Below are 17296 nucleotides of genomic sequence, written 5' to 3'. Positions count from 1 at the left end.
GCACATATTAAAATAAAACCTCAGTGGCACTGTCTCTTGTGTAAACACTCACACTGAGTCCAAGCAGCAGCTTAGGCAAACATATCTCTTCTGCATTCATGGCTACCGTCTGAGCTTAGATGATTTTCTGCTCCAGTTGGAACCAGCTGTGGCCTCCGTGAGGGTCTGTGTCGCTTTTCTCTCATGCTTATTTTATTCTCTATCATTGAAATATGGGAATAAACTTCACTGGATAACACAAAAATATGGTCCAAATGTTCTCATACACATCAGTCAAAATGAATAATGCATTGACAGAATCAGAAAAATGCATATAAATAGTAAAAAGTAGTAAAGTCACTGGGATTTTCAAATTTGGCATTATGATTTAATGGTTGTTGACTCACATTCAGTCATGATAAGCTTCCTTCATCCACAGTGCATATGCATGTCTGCACGCATCTGCACATAGACTGCTTTCTTCAGAAGAGAGCAAAAAACAGACTAACTTAAATATTCATTCACTCCTTTTTAATAATGCATCTCAGCCTCCATTTGCACACTCCCCTGACTGCACTGTCGCCACCTGTCAAATCAGCAGAGTCACAGTCATGATGAGTTAACATTGAAAAACACAAAAAAATATCTCTGAGTCCACAGAAATGAACAGCAAAAATAGAGTCCAAAACCTCACAGCAAGTAGAAGTGGCGATTAAAGTGATTAGGAGATGAAAAGACCCCATTCTGCAAAGCAGATGTATGCTTTTTTTTTTTTTTAACAAGAAAAAAAATTGTTTCAGCAGAACCCTTCTTTTAGGGTTTAAATGACCTAGAGGTTTTTAAAGAAACAGTTCACACAAAAATGAAAATCTGCTTAAAACATATTATCAAGGACTGGAAATGTGTGATATATATAGATATAATAGTACCCTCTGGCCAACCAAGATGTTGATGAAATTGTTTCTTCATCGGAACAAATATGGATAAATTTAGCATTACATCACTTGCTCACCAAGACGTTTAAAAAAAATTATAATAATAACGCATCAAAGCATTTTTAACTTAAGTCCGCTATCAATAATATTGCTTTCTTAAATAAAGAAGTCATCCCATCTGAATCAGGAGAGACGTGCACAGATCAAGCACCATTTAAAACCCAGCACAATTATAAACAAATATTCATATGCTGAATATATAAAATTACCTGTAATCACATGTCCTTGCCCTTATGATCTAATAATATATAGCAGCAAACATAACTAAATGTATGTCAATTAAAGTGCAAAGGTGACAAATATTTTGTATGGTTTTAATTTATTCTTAATACATCACATAATCATGTTAAATAATAAAATAACATTATGATAATAATGACATATTAAGCACTCATCGATCATTCCAACGACAGCACGTCCAAAAATCTGTAAATGTCAATCAAAATGCTCACTTTATAACGGGGGAAAAAGTGAAAATGTTTAATAAATAACAGTGCATGCACATGTGTGTATAGTATGTTAAGGTAAAAGATCTATATTCCAGTAAACAGCTTATAAACTGAATTAACATAATTACCCATATTGCTATTGAGCTTGATTGATGTTTTTAAAGAAACAGTACATACTGTTGTCCTGATGTGTCAAAGCACCTTAAACATGTTTCAAGTCTATTATGAGTTTCTCTGATGTAAACAAGTATTTCGTTTTTTTTTTCTCAGAATTGTGCAGATTTGAATGCATCCTGCACACAAGCATTTGGAAATTTCATAAAATTGGAATATGCTTAAGAAAAACACTCAGTTTTGACAAATCAAGTCGTGGGGTGGGGGTACAATATTGTTCTCTGATTCAACAGCATCTAAGACTTTTGTGCCATTGTGCATTGAATGATGCACAGAGCTAAACGTTTATGAAATGTTTCAGGTTTAAAGTCCATTGTTGGATTTTTTGCTACAATATTTATTGGAAAAAGAAGGTTGTCATGTCAAGTCCATGATAAGAGTAGGTTGTGCACTGAAAATAAACAGCCATGTGGGATGGGAAGTTGGTCTGACTTTATGTAATCTACAAATCATCAGTGGCAGGAGTGTTATAGCTCTTGAAAAGTGGCTGCATAAAGAGGCCGACGGTTCCTACAACACACACTAAAACAAAGATCCACAGAAACAGACGGTCGATCACCATAGCCACATATTTCCAGTCCTCGATGATCTGTGAGAAAGAGAGAATATGCAGATTCTTATGAATTTATGTGTGATATAAGTGCACTACCATTCAAGTTGTACTTTTTTTAATAGGTCTCATTTGTTCACCATTTGTGCAATTATTTAAACAAAAAACAGTAAAAAGAGTAACATTATGTAATATTATCATAATTTTAAATAACTGTGCTTATATATATATATAAATATAAATATTCAATTAAAAACATATATATATATAATAAAAATATTCAATTAAAAATTTAAATTATTTGACAAGTAGTCATAAATAGATACAATAAATATAATTTAATTGATATGTATAAAAATATAAAAATACACAAATTCCGTTTAAGTAAAACTCAATCCAGCACTCACCCCTTCATCATCATCCTCATTTTTCAACTTGTCAGCAATATATCTGACCCCCTTCACAGCCTCCTGTATTTCTGCAGAGCACTTTACCGCCATTCGCTTATGAATGTCTATGTTTTCCTGCAACTCGCCAGGTCTCCAACCAATGTGCTTGGCATCTTCACTGACAAAGAAGGTGGAATCAGTCTCATCCGCCTCACTTTTTGCTGGGAGATCAGATGATGAGCACTGCTGGTGCTTCCTACCAAATTTGTTGGACTCTCCTGGTCGTTGCATGAAGAGGAAAGCAGGCAAACGGAACACAAAGTAGTATTTAACCCATTTGGGCATAGTGTGTGTGCTCGGGGAACGATGGTGCACGTTTAGCACACACACACTTGTAACAATTGAAAATGTCACCAAGACCATGGTGAACATCAAGTACTTTCCAATGAGGGGTACAGCGAGTGAGGTCGGTGGGACGATTTTGGAAATAAGCAAGAGGAACACAGTTAAGGCCAGAAGAACAGAAATACACAAAGTCATCTTCTCCCCACAGTCTGACGGAAGGTAAAAAACTAATATGGCCAGTGAAGTGATGAGAACACATGGGATGATCAAGTTAATGGTATAGAATAGCGGTTTGCGTCTGATGATAAAATCATATGTTATATCCAAATATGTGGCGTCATTAGGGTCTTCGTTTTTGCGACCAGGCAATGAGACAATATCCCACTCACCGCTTGGCTTGAAGTCATCTCGGCTGGCAAAGTCCGACAGCAAGATGAGGTCGATTTCTGTGTGGTCATAAGTCCATGAGCGGAACTTGAGTGTGCAGTTTTGCTGGTCAAAGGGGAAGTCCCGGACCTCAATCTTACAGGCACTCTTATAAATGGCTGGTGGTAGCCAGGCAACCTCACCGTTATTTGACACGACTGCATTGGAGTAGAAAGACACTTCATATGTCCCATCAGCACTAAAAACAGGACAAACACATTGTTTAAAATTTGTCATTTTAAATACAAAAAACAAAGTATCCTATTGTGCTTGTGTGCATAATAAAGTGCATAATAACGCTGAAAGTTAAAGCTGATACTCTTATCCTGAGTGCCAGCTCAACATCATGCAAAAAACGCTGTCATTCTAATCTCAGTCTCAGTTCCTGAGATTAATGCAGTAACTCTGTCCTTGGTAAAGGTGAAACCCTGTTCAAATCCTGCATTGATGCAGCTTTGTAAAAAAATAAAATAACTACAAATAAATAATAATTATATAATAAGTCTCCTGCTGCAACCTGTATTTTTTTGTAAGGATACAACACTGACTTTCAGTGTATCAGCAAAAATAGTAATTTTTGCCTAAAATATTGCTTTATGGTTTTACAATTCAAAATAAAATCTAAAAACAAAATCTTTTTTCTGTAGTAGAAAGTTACTCACTTGTTGTACAGAACAATGTCAGGCAGCCATATATGCTGGGAAGGAAGGCGCACTTTTCTTATCCCTTCATACTCGTCTGGATCCCACATCAACCTGTAATCGTTCCATACCTGCACATGACACACACCTTAGAAATAATTTTATTAATGATAATAATACAACCCAAACACAAAAGTTCCACTGCTTATACCTGAGAGAGCCAACAGTTGGTGGTCATGATCTGCTCTCTCTCATTCTGAAATACAAAAATTATCATAATACAAAAAGTGATTTAATAAAATGTGCCATGTGTGTCAGCATGTTCCAGCTACCCACCACACTGATGAGCTGGGCGAGGGACACTTGGATTGCAATGGTGACCTGCTGGCTCTTGTTGACTGCCGGGCGAATCAGCTTGTTGTATCGGTCAGGGGAGAGTAAATAGTTTATTAAACGTTCCTCCACCTCTGCACACCATACAGCTGAAAAACAGACATTAACATGTTAACAATGTAGGTTACGAATTTGAATGGAATAAATGGTTTACTTGGGATTCATTTAAATACCTTTATATAATCTATATGATTCACATAGAATTTGTAACACTTTCAATACACTCTAAATTTATAAATGACCACAAGTGACAAATTGGGGTAAAACTGGGTTTTGTTCAGTAAATACATTTTTAAGAAAATAATGCATGGTTTAAATATTTAAATTATTATTATTATTTAAATCTTTTACCTAATTCGATGTTCCTGGTCAAAAATGACATTTTCTCATTATGCTATATTATTACAAAACCTTGGATTTTATATTTTTGTCAAACTGTTTCTTTCAGTTAGCACAATTTTTTTAGGCATCACTAACCTGAGCTTATGCACCTCATGTTTTTTTTGTTTTTTTTACTGAGATCAGAACAATGATGCCTTTGATCAATCAGTTCCATAAAAAAATACAAAACCTGTGGAAATATAAAAGAAAAGAAACTCATAAATAGATTGAATCCAATAACAAGAATAAAAAAATAAATTTTCAAGCAGTTTTTAGGTCTGTCATTTCTGACCACTAACATCACAAGTTTAACAAGGTGGGAAAAACATCCCAAAAAGTAAAAAAATAAAAATAAATTCAATAAATAAATAAATAAATAAATAAATAGTGAAGTTATTAAAACCTTTGTGAACAAAATCCAATGCAATAACATTAACTATTATTTTTTGGGAAAAGAAAATGAATTAAAATGGTAAGAAGGATAATATTTTTAAATATTTAAAAAATATTTTAACTAATCTTACCAACCCCAAATTTTGGAATGGTAGTGTAACTTATAAAAGAAACAAAATCTAAACTTTCCAAAATTCACTGACTGCTGTGTGTCTTCTAATATTAAAGGAAAATTTACCAACAAAAGTTTAACTAAGGAGTTATTTTCTGCTGTTGCCATGACTCCCAAACCAAATAAAAACAACTAGATAAATACATGGTCATATGCATTGAGCTAAATTTTAAGGAAATAATATTAACAACAGTTTTATTGCCAATGAAAACATTTTATGACTATGAACACTATATAGAGGGCAAAAAGTAAGTTTCAGACAAAAGAAAAACTCAACTGGTGTTTCTGTGCAACTGTCTCTAAGGGACAGCAAGTCAGGACAAATAACATCACTCTGTGGACAAGCAGTGCACTGTGGGGACAATGAGTACAGAGACTACAAGACTAAAGTTGACAGTAGAAGCACTGGGGCAGCAGTCAGCGTTCAACACACAATCACTCAGCATGTGCTCAGTGAGACACAATCCATCTGAATAACAGCTCAACAAGTGCAGCTAAAACATGTGACAAATTAAACGAATGCCATGATTAGCAATTTTGGGGGCCATTTGAACAAGCGAATCTGAAACTCTCCAAAGCTGAGAGTGAAAGTTTTCATACTCAACAATCTTGAGAACATATTTTTGGAGGTTATTATTCAAAACAGTCATCAGACTGTGTATGTACATAGATAGATTAACAATTTATTAACTTCTAAAGCCACGTTTTCTTAATGTCCATTGGTTGCTTTATGACCCCTCTTGGTGTATTCATCTTCTATATTTCTTTTCTCAGCAAATAGTGATATATCAAATTAAACCATAAATTGTATAATTGACTCAACTGACATCCCTACTACAAATATTTCTGTAAAGAAAAATAAAAAAATAATTTGTATTAATCCTTCTATGCGCATACTGATGCTACCTCTGGTTCATGTCTCTTATAAACGTCAAATTTCATTATCCCTTCAAAAGAATCAACACATCCCTTATTATGAATCCAGACAGTTACATAATGAGCCCCAGTCATCTGTAAATAAGATGCACCGAAGCAACAATCCTCATGATTCACAGACAGCTTGCAGAGGGTCACAGAAGCCCTATGCCACATCTCTCATTAAGACCCCAAGGGAACGATCATTCTTTAATGCCAAACATGAGTCAGCTGTTCAGCCCAACACTGCCCCATCAGCACACTTTCTCTTTATCACACGCTCTCATATTACAGCATGTAAAAGCAGAGTCTGACAGTAATTATCATAATGAGGGTTTAGTGAGCAAAATGATATGACCGTAAATGAACGCTACAAACACAGCAGTAACCATGTTAGTTTTTGTTTGCAGTTGTTACGCATTATGGGCAACATATTGGAACGTCTTCTAGTCATAATCAGATTGCTAGAAGATATTTTAATTTAACAAAAGAAAAAGGTTTTGAAGAAAAGTGTTTTTTTTTTGGTTTACTTGCATATTTAAAACATATAATTACTGTATAATATAACAGTTATATAAATATATTGAGTCACAATTGGGAGATATCAGATATTTTTTCTCCAAACTCTGTATGAAGGAACCCACACTGTGAGGTGCAACTGAACTGTCAATCAGTGTACTTCCTTAGAGCAACTGCCTCCATAGTGAAGATTGCATTCATTCATTCATTAACACATTACCTAATATAATAATATAAAAACAGTAAATCAATGGTTCAAGATTATAAAATCTTCAGCATTTTGTTTGAAATGACTATTTAATGCTGTATAGAGTGGTGACTATCTGTGTGTAAAACCCTATGATAAAAGTGTTACTAAACCCCTGACTTAATCAGACCATCCCCATGTCCTGCTTCAGGGCTCTTCACAAAAACACACACACTCCTAAACAACCAAGGCAGGACAGGGACTTGGAAAGAGAAAGACACTTGGACATCTCAAAATTATACAAAACAACACACACACACACACTCATAGTTGCATTCACTGAGCTTTTCCACACCGGTACACTTCAACTCTGTCAATAATTCAGCTGCACTAAAATAAAACCTGCCTCATCACACAGACAACAATAACAGATACACACCAACACAGACAAACACACACAGACCTAGTCTGCAGAGTACTTTACTAAGCATTCGAAATAATAGCATAGTATTCGATATTAGCACTAGCACACAGAAGTAAACACTTTTCCATTCTAAGTTGAATACAACTGTGCTCGTCTGTTTGACAGGGCAGTGCTTAACTAGTGTATCTGTGTTTAAGTGGCATAAATATCCACCAAATAAATTATTAAAAGCTACTCCATCTGTATCCAAGCTCCACTGCATCAAACTACTTACACAAATATACACATATTCACTATAGCTACATGGCCCAACAGTTACCCTGCCGCAATGTCAGTATGTGAGAGAGTCAAATCCACTTCATGCTGCCCAAAGAGAGTTTTCATTTTTTTTCTCTCAGCCACGATTTCAGTTTTCATTAGTTTAAGTTTTTAGCATATCACACTTTTTCTGGAATCACAGAACATATTTTCACAATTCCTACAGAGACTGAAACCCCATTAATACATATCGCTGGCTTGTTAATTACTTAACAATCACTTTTCAACATATTGGGATTATGTCCAAACAGTTCTGGTAGCCTAACTTCCATTTATTGGGGCAGAGCATGTTGTTTCAAGCATTTCTGAGTTCATAATGTGGCAATACTTTGATATTAAACTACTCTGCAAGAATGCATTAAACTGATCAAGAGTGATTGTAAAACATTTATAATGTAAAAAAAAAAAAATATGCTGTTCTTAACTTTATATTTAACAAAGAATCCTGAAAAACATGAATTAGTTACATTTTAAAATATTACAATTTACAATTATTTAAAAATGTAATTCGTAATAATTTTACACAATATTTTTTGTTATTGTTTTGATCAAATGAATGCAGCTTTGTTGAGCATAAGAAACTTCTTTCAAAAAACATTTTAAAATCAAACCAACCCCAAACTTTTGAATCACTTGTTGTATTACTCATTAGTAAGTTGCTTGATCAAGCCATGACCTTGACTCACTGCTTAATGAGTGGAAATACTTCAGCAAAAAAAAAATCATTAATGGAAGCATACAGGTATCAATACTGCTATTAGCAATCACAACAGTTGGAAAAGGAGCCCAGTCCTTATCCACTGATTATACGAGGGCTTACTTGAATTTTTGTTAGAATTCAGAAAGTAATTAAAAGAGTTCACCTAAAACAAAGCCTCGACACAAAAAAAGCAGCTCTTTTTGTCTTCAGCCAGTCGTAATATATTTTTGTGCAATTCACAGTATGTGCAACTGCATGGTTCGATAATAAATGCAAGCTATAAAGTGAGTCAATTTAGGCATGTATTGACTAAATATATTCAATGGAGTTCTGTGCACAAACTAGACTTCAATGAAAGCTGTCCATCACAGCAACAAGCTATTCTGAAGTCTAGGTTTATTCTGTATGTGTGTGTCTGCACACGTTCATGAACGTGTTTAAGAGACCCTCTATGCAGCTCTGACTCACTGAGCAAAAGATCTAATCAGAGTAAGCATGCCTCAAGAACCAAAACACACACACACATATACACACACTATCACAATGCATGCCCTGAAACGGAATGAAAAAAGACACTTTAATACTGAATTGTACATATGCTCAAGTTTCCCTTCACTACCACATGGAGATCAAGAAAACACATGACTATACAACCATGATGAAGGGTTTATTCTAAATACCAACTGACTGTAAATGATCTAATAGCTATTTCATGTTCAGTGTGAAACTGATCGATGATTTTAAGTAATAAAGTCATCCTTCATACTCAATGAAACATGATCCACTCATAAAAGACTGCTGTGATGAGCACTGAAGTGATGCTTCACAGTTGGAAACAGATCTGTGAGTGAAGTGAGCTATGGGGGACAGAGAATGTGCCATTATGTGGACTGACCAAATTTAACCCCTTTAATCCCACTGGTTACAGGTTTAAAGAGACTTATTGATGTATTTTGAAGAGTTGTCAACTATGAATTAAAGAATAGGTTGTTTTGATTTCATGTGAATAAAATAATCACATAACCAAAGCTATTTAATTCTTGTTTTCCCTTATTAAAATATATGTGTGTCAAAGCTTCACAAAAGCAAGCACTTTCTCAGATAATACCAATAATACTAATTGTTATTATTATTATTTAGAAAGAGCTATTGGTTTAATAAAATTTTTATGAATTCAATTAAATTGATCTAGCTCAAGTCTTGTAACATAAGATTGTATTGGTCAAATATGTGACCAGTCATTCAGTGTTAAATAACTGACTTATTTACATTTTTAACAATGTATATACTGAACATTAAATAACATTTAAACATTAAATAAACAATCGTTGTTGTAATTTTCAATTATTTAACTATTTATGACTGACACATTTTCACTGTTTATTGTGTCTAGACGTAAAACACACTTTACCTTACTTTTTAACAACAACAAAAAAGCACATTTAAGACTTAAGCGTATTTAACTAACAAATGTTAAGAGCGTTATTTTAAATGATTTTAAAGCAATTGATCATTGAAGGTAACACACATCAATGGAAAAAAGAGCTGCATGCTTACTCGCCGCAGTGAGCACTAGTCCAAACCAAAGTCCTGAAGCCATCGGAGCTGCCATCTCCTGTACGAGCACACACTTGCACCTACTGACAGCAGGCAAAGATCGCGCCTTACAGATCTATTTTCCCCGCACACTTCATGACAGTCCCTGCGATTAAGACAAACTGATCTGATTACGCGACGATTTATCCAGGCTTCTTGTGCCCCCAGATTGTGAAAAATCCGTGCCTGTCTTAAGCCTGAAGAGTTATTCGGTCCTTTCCAGTGATAACAAACACGAGCTTTATGTTAAAATATCTTCGGTATGTTCTCTTTGTAGGCGAACAGACTCGCGCGCTCTCGGTAGACTATGCGCTTCTCTTGCGCGCGAGGGAGACTTGACATCCGCGAGCGTAATCAAGCCATCAACTTACGTAAAAACATCTTCTACCACTTAAATACAGTTCACAGTCACCAGGGCATATTATTTAAAATATGTAAGGAATCCATTTGTCTGTCCCATTCCATGTCGAATGACATCGATTTTAATGTCGCTTTAAATATTACACAATTTTGGGGAGAGAGAGCAGGTGTTGATGGCTCAGTGTGATAAGTGATCATTAATTATGATAATTACAGGCTCAAATGCACATGCATAAAAGAACTGTTAATTGCCACTGTGTGTATTGCATGGGCAATTGGCTAGGTGTGCGTCACGGGGGAGGAGTTTGCTGGTTGTGTGTTCTGCACCACTGAGCATAAGACAACAGTTTTAGTATTAAACTTCATTTTTTATTTTGCCTCATTATGGAAGACACTGAGAAGTTGTCAGTATTATTTCTGAAGGATCAGTTCTTTTAAATTATATTAATATTTCACAATATTGTGTTTAATCAAATAAATGCAGCCTTGGGGAGAATAAATAAAATTGTGCTACTTAATTTTTTTGTCTTTCACAGCGGTTTTAATTTTTGCTGGACAGCCTATATGCTGTCTAATATGAGGTTGTTACTGTGATAATATGCCCCATCAATGTCAACATGTCACATTAAGTCTGTTTTTTTTTTTTTTTGCGACCAAGGTGGAAATAATCAAAAAACTGCATCCATGACTTTAAGACTTTCAGAATGAAGAGAGCTCATTGCAGTTTACTGCAGTTCCTCACAAAGTAGCAGCTCACTTCAAAGGATAAATATATTGATGGAAAAGCATTGTTTTGTTAATTAACTTTCAATGAACTCAATTAACCATGAAAACCCCAATCACAGATGCAAATGAATCTCTCACACTCTGTCACACATTAAATCCCAAGAGAAAAGACATCACACAAAACAGCACAAAGCAGTGGATCCTTGAGCCGAGGTATAAAGCAGAAACCTGATGTTACAGTCCTAGAACAGGATAAAATATGACTCTTGTCTTTCCACAACCCTGTGCAGTGTATACAAGCCTGGGTGTGAGAAATCAAGAAAGCATGAGAGCAAAAACAAAAGTATGTAGCCAAAAGGAGTGTTTCTACAAAGTGGCTATGGATCTAAATCTTTCATGCACACAAACATTTTCATACACAAGCATGCACATACTCAATTCCCTATTGAGCTATATTGTTACAGCCATTAATGTTGGGTAAATGACTGTTCATTTAATTTAGTCTGAGTGAAAGAGGACCTCACATAATGTTCCCTGATTCAAACAGAAATAATGAAATACCCAAACAATTTGCCATATCGATTTCTGCAGAAACTTTAAGGCCATATCTGAAATATATTTTTCTGAGCCCGACAGTAACAATGTAATGTGTTAACAAGCAGCAGTAGCATTTTGTTTAAATTATCGAAACAGCAAACTTCATCTTCCCAAAGCTGATGAATTGCTTTGCTTTAATATTAGCACAATAAAGGAAATGACAATTGATATATATCAATGTGTGGAGCAAATCTGGAAATGAATGTGTGACTGCATTCACATTAGTATAGCTACATTCACCGTCATATACATATTCCCCTTTTCTGACTGTCTGCGTCAAGAAGTCTGGATCCCAATCTGTCTCATGCTCCAATTCCCCCAATAGGAGGTGTTTGGAGACAGAAGCAGACTGTAGTATAAAGATTTAAATGCCAACAGACATTAGTTCACCATTCAGATGCCTTATGTTTACATATCAAAATCATTCATCCATGGACTTTCAACATGATCTTCCACAATATTTACTTAACACATATCCAGGATAAACCTTTTTAAGCTTCCGCATCTGTTGGGTGATGGTTACTAACTTAAGTCATCTGATCGCCAGAAGGGGAAATTTCTCCATTCATCTATGCTTGCTCAACAAACCCAGCCAAGCACAAGGCTGGTATAAATCCTTAACAATAACCAGGCCAATAGTTTATCAGAGGTTTTATTTTTTTATTATTAGCTTAAAATAAACCACGTGTAAGATCTACTATTGACCACAACAGCATGTAATTTGAAAGACTGCTACAGAAAAATGAAAAACACAGTGGAAAGTGAAATATACATTAAGTGATAATTTTTTTTTTTTAAAAAACAGGGGCATGGTGTCACCCAGAGGTCGAATTTCTGCCTAATTCATACACATAAACAATCAATTTATTTTCGCAATGAAGTTTGTTTACTCACGCTGCGCGTGGCACATTTACCTCTTTTGTTATAGCGTCATCTAGTGGTGATGAACTGAATACAGTCGATGAAGGCTGAACTCCCAACCATCTAGAAAACAAAGATTTAGATCTTACTGTCACTTTGAAGGGTTTAGTATAGTACTTTTAAATCTAAGCCCAACATTAACTAGTTGGAAAATGTTAAACACCGTAAGCCTTCAATTTATTTCACTTTTAGATAAGCTAATTTGAAAAAGCCTCTTTATACTTTAATTTATTAAATCTAATGTATTTATTTGTTTGTCCTTCCCAGTTCCTGAAAGCTACTTAATCGACAGCCGATGATCTTTGAAGCATTTGGGCGTTTAGATGGAAACACGTTTTCAACCAAGCTATGGTTTGAATAAAATGCATATTTCCAAGTGTTTAAGATTAAGCTACAAGTTCCAATCACATAACAATATTTTTCTGCTATGTGTAGCAAAATATCCATAATATCCATTTTCATGTAAAATTTAGCTTTCCCAGACTGGATCCCCACTCCTCTATCCTGGAATCAGGACTTCCTGTCGGGAAAGACTCCACAGTATCATCACTGTTCAGTTCCCAAACAAACGTTACCAACTCTCACTCCAGTCCACGACCGCAACTTTTCCTCCAGCAGTCTCCATTGAAAAGTCCCGTCCCGCTGGGAAAACAAAAGCAGAAATGTCCCCTCCGTCCGCACGGCTTCAAACCAAACCCGTGATAACGTGTCTGAAGACATTTCTGATCTCGTACAGTCTGATTTTCTGGGTGAGTTAGTTTGTGTTTTCATCAGATCTGCAGTTAGCTAAAGGCGGCTATCAGCTCGGCTAACTCACTCACTCTAAACAATGGGCTAAAACAACGACTAGATTTAACTCCGTTTAATCCTTGTTTCGATTTTTAACTAGCCATGTTTTCTTTATACAACATATTCTGCATTAAGATACTTTATTTAGGTGTTTGTGTATCTTTTGATTTGCAAAAGTCTTAAAAAAAGATTTACATAAGTTAGATCATCTCGATTAACGTTACCTTTTGTTGTTATCGGCTTGCGTAAGGATGCGTCGAATAATTTAGGATTTCCCCTAGCATTTTAAATATATACAGAAAGTATGAAGTAGAACATTAATCTTACGATATAGGTTAAAATTTGTTTCAGACTAAGAAGTACGAAACTTTGCAGCCTTGTGTACTTTGGGAAGAATAACAAACTGTTCTGATCGCAGTTTAAATATATTGATCTGTACAGAGATTCAATAAGGGGACTGATATATAAACAGTTCATCAAATGTGGCCTTAATGGGTACAAAGTCCAGTGCAACACTTTTATCTCGACTATTTATTGATATTCACTGTGATTTTCAGCAGACAGGGGACAGATGGTCATGTTTATAAAGTGGATAGTCCAAGACTCAGACACAATCAGTTGCTTATGATCAAAATGATAACTCTCATTTATTTACCCTTCACCAAATATTAAATGGGCTTGTCACTACTCCAAATATAAATTGTACAAAACCAAACAGGTTTTAAAGTCATCAGTATCATAACATAACCTAAATCTGCAGTCTACTATAACAATATCTATCTTCATCCACATACTGTACATACATTTAACCTTTATTTTATGTATGTATATATATATATATATATATATATATATATATATATATACTATTGTAAATCTCAACATGAGTAGTGGCACAAAATGTGAACTAAATTATCTTCCAGTTGCAATCTGCTTAATGAGGTATACTAAGAAATTGAAAAACATTAACATCATGCTTTTCTGTAAAGCCACTTTAAAAATGTATATTTGTGAAAAGCGCTATACAAAGTGACTTGACTTGGTTTTATTATGACCAATTTTTTAAATAGGCCTAGGCTTATATTTGCTCTCAACAGCTGTCTGGGAACTTGAGCATTCCCAGATGCCCTGTTTTTATTTAATGCTCTAAATGTTCTGAGTTTTGAAGCTGAAGTGTAATTACAAGGTTTCCAAGGGTAGCATTAAGAACGGGGATGGGCAACAAGTCGCAGTGCAATAATCTCTCAGGCCAATCCAAAAACACTTATCAAATATGTCTTTATAGTTCACAGGAGTGATCTTGTTGGCTGTTGGAGTATGGGGAAAGGTTAATTTGGAGTTCGACCTCCTCCTGAGTTCAGACCAGGGCACCAATGTACCATATGTCCTCATTGGGACCGGAGCCATCATCATCATCTTCGGTTTGTTCGGTTGCTTCGCGACCTGCCGTGGAAGTCCATGGATGCTGAAGCTGGTCAGTTCTAGAGATGTCACACGATAGTAATAAAACTCATTAATGTGGGAGTAGTTACAGCACATTCTGTAAATCCTGTAAACTTTGGATGTTTTTGTCTTTTTTATGTATCTATGTGACACAAAACTGACGTATCATATAAAGTTGAATTTGATGTCCCCTTAAAAAAATATATATTTTCAGACTTTGACCCTTCCACAAACGTAAGAAAAAAATATTTAATATATTAAGAGTTTATTAATAACTTTCAGAACAACATTTGGTTTTAATGCCTTAATGTGTACCCTATTTGCTGAATTTTCATTGTGTTTTGTTTGTTTTTAAGCCTTTTTTTTTCTTCCCCCCCTACCTTGTAGTATGCTATGTTCCTGGTGCTAGTTTTCTTAGCTGAACTAGTGGCAGGTATATCCGGCTTTATTTTCAGACATGAGGTAATTCTTTTTTCTTTTCTTTTTTTTTTTTACATACAATATTTCATATACTGTCTACTGTTTAAGCCACAGTGTTTTATGTTGTGTTTTTTTTTTTTTTTTTTTAAGATTAAAGCAGTGCTTCAAGGTGCCTATAATAAAGCTGAATTAGCCTACAGTGGTAAGGAAAATGAAGATCTGGACAGAATCCAGAGAACAGTAAGCATGGATTTGTTTCATTGGGAGCTGTACAAAACATCAGGATTACATTAAACATCACTTATCTGCTTAAATGTTATTTTGAGGAATGAAATGTATTTGGTCATTTTCAGCTGCAGTGCTGTGGAGAGAAGAACTACACCAGCTGGGCAAACACAAATTACTTCAAACATGAGGGCATCCCCAATAGCTGCTGTAACATGACTGCTGGTGGTAACTGCACTTCTGCAGAACTTACAGATCTTAACACGGCTGCTTCAGTGGTTTATCAACGGGTAAGAAATTTGCTGCTTCTGAACACTCCAAAATCAATAAAATCACTTATTTCGGCATTTCGGAGAGAAAAAAACCTTCTCTTGTAGGGCTGTTTCTCCCTGATTACTACAACGCTGGAGGCCAATCTTGGAATTATTGCTGGAATTTCTTTTGGAATTGCATTCTTCCAGGTACTCATCATGTCCAGTTAGTATTTTTAAATGAGTCTAGTCTGTAATGCATCTAATAATACCTTTTTTCTTTTTTTCATTCAATTCCTCATCAGCTCATTGGGATATTCTTGGCATGTTGTCTGTCTCGCTATATCACCAATAACCAATATGAGATGGTGTAGTGATCCGCAGGTATTTTTTCTTGTGTTCTGTTAGAAATGGCACAGTTTTGTGTTGTTTTATTATGTGTCACTTAATGAGCATGTTGAGTAGGTTTTCATTTAAAGGTTCTTCTGTCTGATTACAGGTTATCAACTGGAGATCATAGACGGCTGAACTGGACGAAAGGGAAAATATTTAGTTTCAGTGTTTTGTACGTGCGCCTTAGTTAAACATTTCATTTTAGAGAATTTCTGACTGCTTTTTAAAGAACATTTCTTGTGGTAACTACATTGAAGGGAAGGAACCCATTCCAAAAGGATACATTCATTTAGAATTTGTTTTGCCAGAGTGTAAATATAATAGTGCTTACAGAAGTTTGTAGAAAGTGCATGTGTTTTAGCCAGTTACACCAGGAACATTCAGTCAGTTATGCAGTTAACAGTGTACTGCACACCTTGACATTTGTTTGGCTGGAATAAACACGTGCTAAAACTTTGCATCTAGTAAAAACAGTAGTAAAATTTGCCTTTTTTTTTTTTTTTTTTGAGAATGTCTTGACAATAATTTGAGACATTTAAGATGTTATCCACTCAACATGTTACATAGGGAGTCCCGTTTGTCACCAGCAGTTCATTTTCCATAACTATTATAATACATGCAATTTCATGTGCATTTGGATTGCTTCTGTGAAAATTATGGGGTTATTTGCAATTTCTCTGCAGTCTTTATGTAGCAGCTAAAGTGTTAATTGTAAGGTTGTTGAATGTCATGGCGGTGATGTGCTGAAGAGAAAATTTGTAATGACTCTTTAAGTTTGTCTACAAAATGTGAAAACTTTTGAGGCCCAGGTTAATCGGGTAACGATATTTAACATATACACACAAAGCTACAAATATCAACGTTATCTTTACAGGGGTAGAGCAGTATTTAATGACATCCTTGCATTTGTAAGTAAAATAAGGTGATGTATAATCCAAATTACTTTTAATACTGTAATTATTTTCTCACTTCACTCCAGCATAATCATATAATTTTTGTCGAAAGATAAACCACCCTCTGAGTTCTGTCAGCATATGGGTTTACTTTTTGGGGCATGCATACATTTATATGTTTGTTGGTCAACAAACTGTCAACAGCCTGTTCTTTTTGCTCAAACTGTAAAATGTATAAAAACAATAAACTCCTTTTAAACGAGCTTAAGCTTCAGACATAGAACCACCAGATGGCGCTAAAAAACAACGAAGAGCGTGGACTATAAAAGAGG

General features: G+C 35.1%; 2 protein-coding genes across 5 annotated transcripts; one reads left to right on the top strand and one right to left on the bottom strand.

Annotated features, from left to right (window-relative positions):
• Nucleotides 1-1274: 1274 nt before the first annotated feature.
• Nucleotides 1275-14108, bottom strand: LOC128027482 (neuronal acetylcholine receptor subunit beta-2). 4 transcript variants are annotated; one of them, XM_052615152.1, is made up of 8 exons: nt 13564-14108; nt 12544-12613; nt 4819-4912; nt 4285-4430; nt 4160-4204; nt 3970-4079; nt 2555-3506; nt 1275-2186 (listed from the first exon to the last, which is right to left on the bottom strand). In XM_052615152.1, the coding sequence occupies exons 3-8, from the start codon at nt 4895-4897 to the stop codon at nt 2040-2042; spliced, it is 1479 nt and encodes a 492-aa protein (XP_052471112.1). In that variant the 5' UTR covers nt 4898-4912; nt 12544-12613; nt 13564-14108; the 3' UTR covers nt 1275-2039. The 4 variants fall into 4 exon arrangements, with proteins under 4 accessions (XP_052471112.1, XP_052471115.1, XP_052471113.1 ...); XM_052615155.1 differs by lacking the exon at nt 4819-4912 and having other exon boundaries at nt 13564-14107; XM_052615153.1 differs by lacking the exons at nt 12544-12613; nt 13564-14108 and adding an exon at nt 9908-10386.
• LOC128027484 (tetraspanin-7) lies at nt 13075-17226 on the top strand. The gene is made up of 8 exons (XM_052615156.1): nt 13075-13299; nt 14625-14813; nt 15170-15244; nt 15353-15442; nt 15556-15717; nt 15805-15888; nt 15984-16062; nt 16178-17226. Exons 1-7 carry the CDS (start codon nt 13213-13215, stop codon nt 16050-16052), a joined length of 756 nt encoding a protein of 251 aa, XP_052471116.1. The 5' UTR covers nt 13075-13212; the 3' UTR covers nt 16053-16062; nt 16178-17226.
• The last annotated feature ends 70 nt before the right edge of the window (nt 17227-17296 follow it).

Source organism: Carassius gibelio, chromosome A14 (genome assembly GCF_023724105.1).
Source record: "Carassius gibelio isolate Cgi1373 ecotype wild population from Czech Republic chromosome A14, carGib1.2-hapl.c, whole genome shotgun sequence".
In the NCBI taxonomy this organism is placed as follows: Eukaryota; Metazoa; Chordata; class Actinopteri; order Cypriniformes; family Cyprinidae; genus Carassius; species Carassius gibelio.
Note: the sequence above shows the minus strand (reverse complement) of the source record. Positions and strands in the feature narration are given on the sequence as shown.

Coding starts and splice junctions, on each gene's coding strand:
- LOC128027482 (XM_052615152.1), bottom strand. CDS start 4,897: ATGGAACTGATTGATCAAAGGCATCATTGTTCTGATCTCAGTAAAAAA. Junction 4,431..4,818: donor CATGAGGTGCATAAGCTCAG/GTTAGTGATGCC, acceptor TCTGTTTTTCAG/CTGTATGGTGTGCAGAGGTG. Junction 4,205..4,284: donor TCGCCCAGCTCATCAGTGTG/GTGGGTAGCTGG, acceptor TTTGTATTTCAG/AATGAGAGAGAGCAGATCAT.
- LOC128027484 (XM_052615156.1), top strand. CDS start 13,213: ATGTCCCCTCCGTCCGCACGGCTTCAAACCAAACCCGTGATAACGTGT. Junction 13,300..14,624: donor CGTACAGTCTGATTTTCTGG/GTGAGTTAGTTT, acceptor ATGTCTTTATAG/TTCACAGGAGTGATCTTGTT. Junction 15,718..15,804: donor CTTCAGTGGTTTATCAACGG/GTAAGAAATTTG, acceptor CTTCTCTTGTAG/GGCTGTTTCTCCCTGATTAC.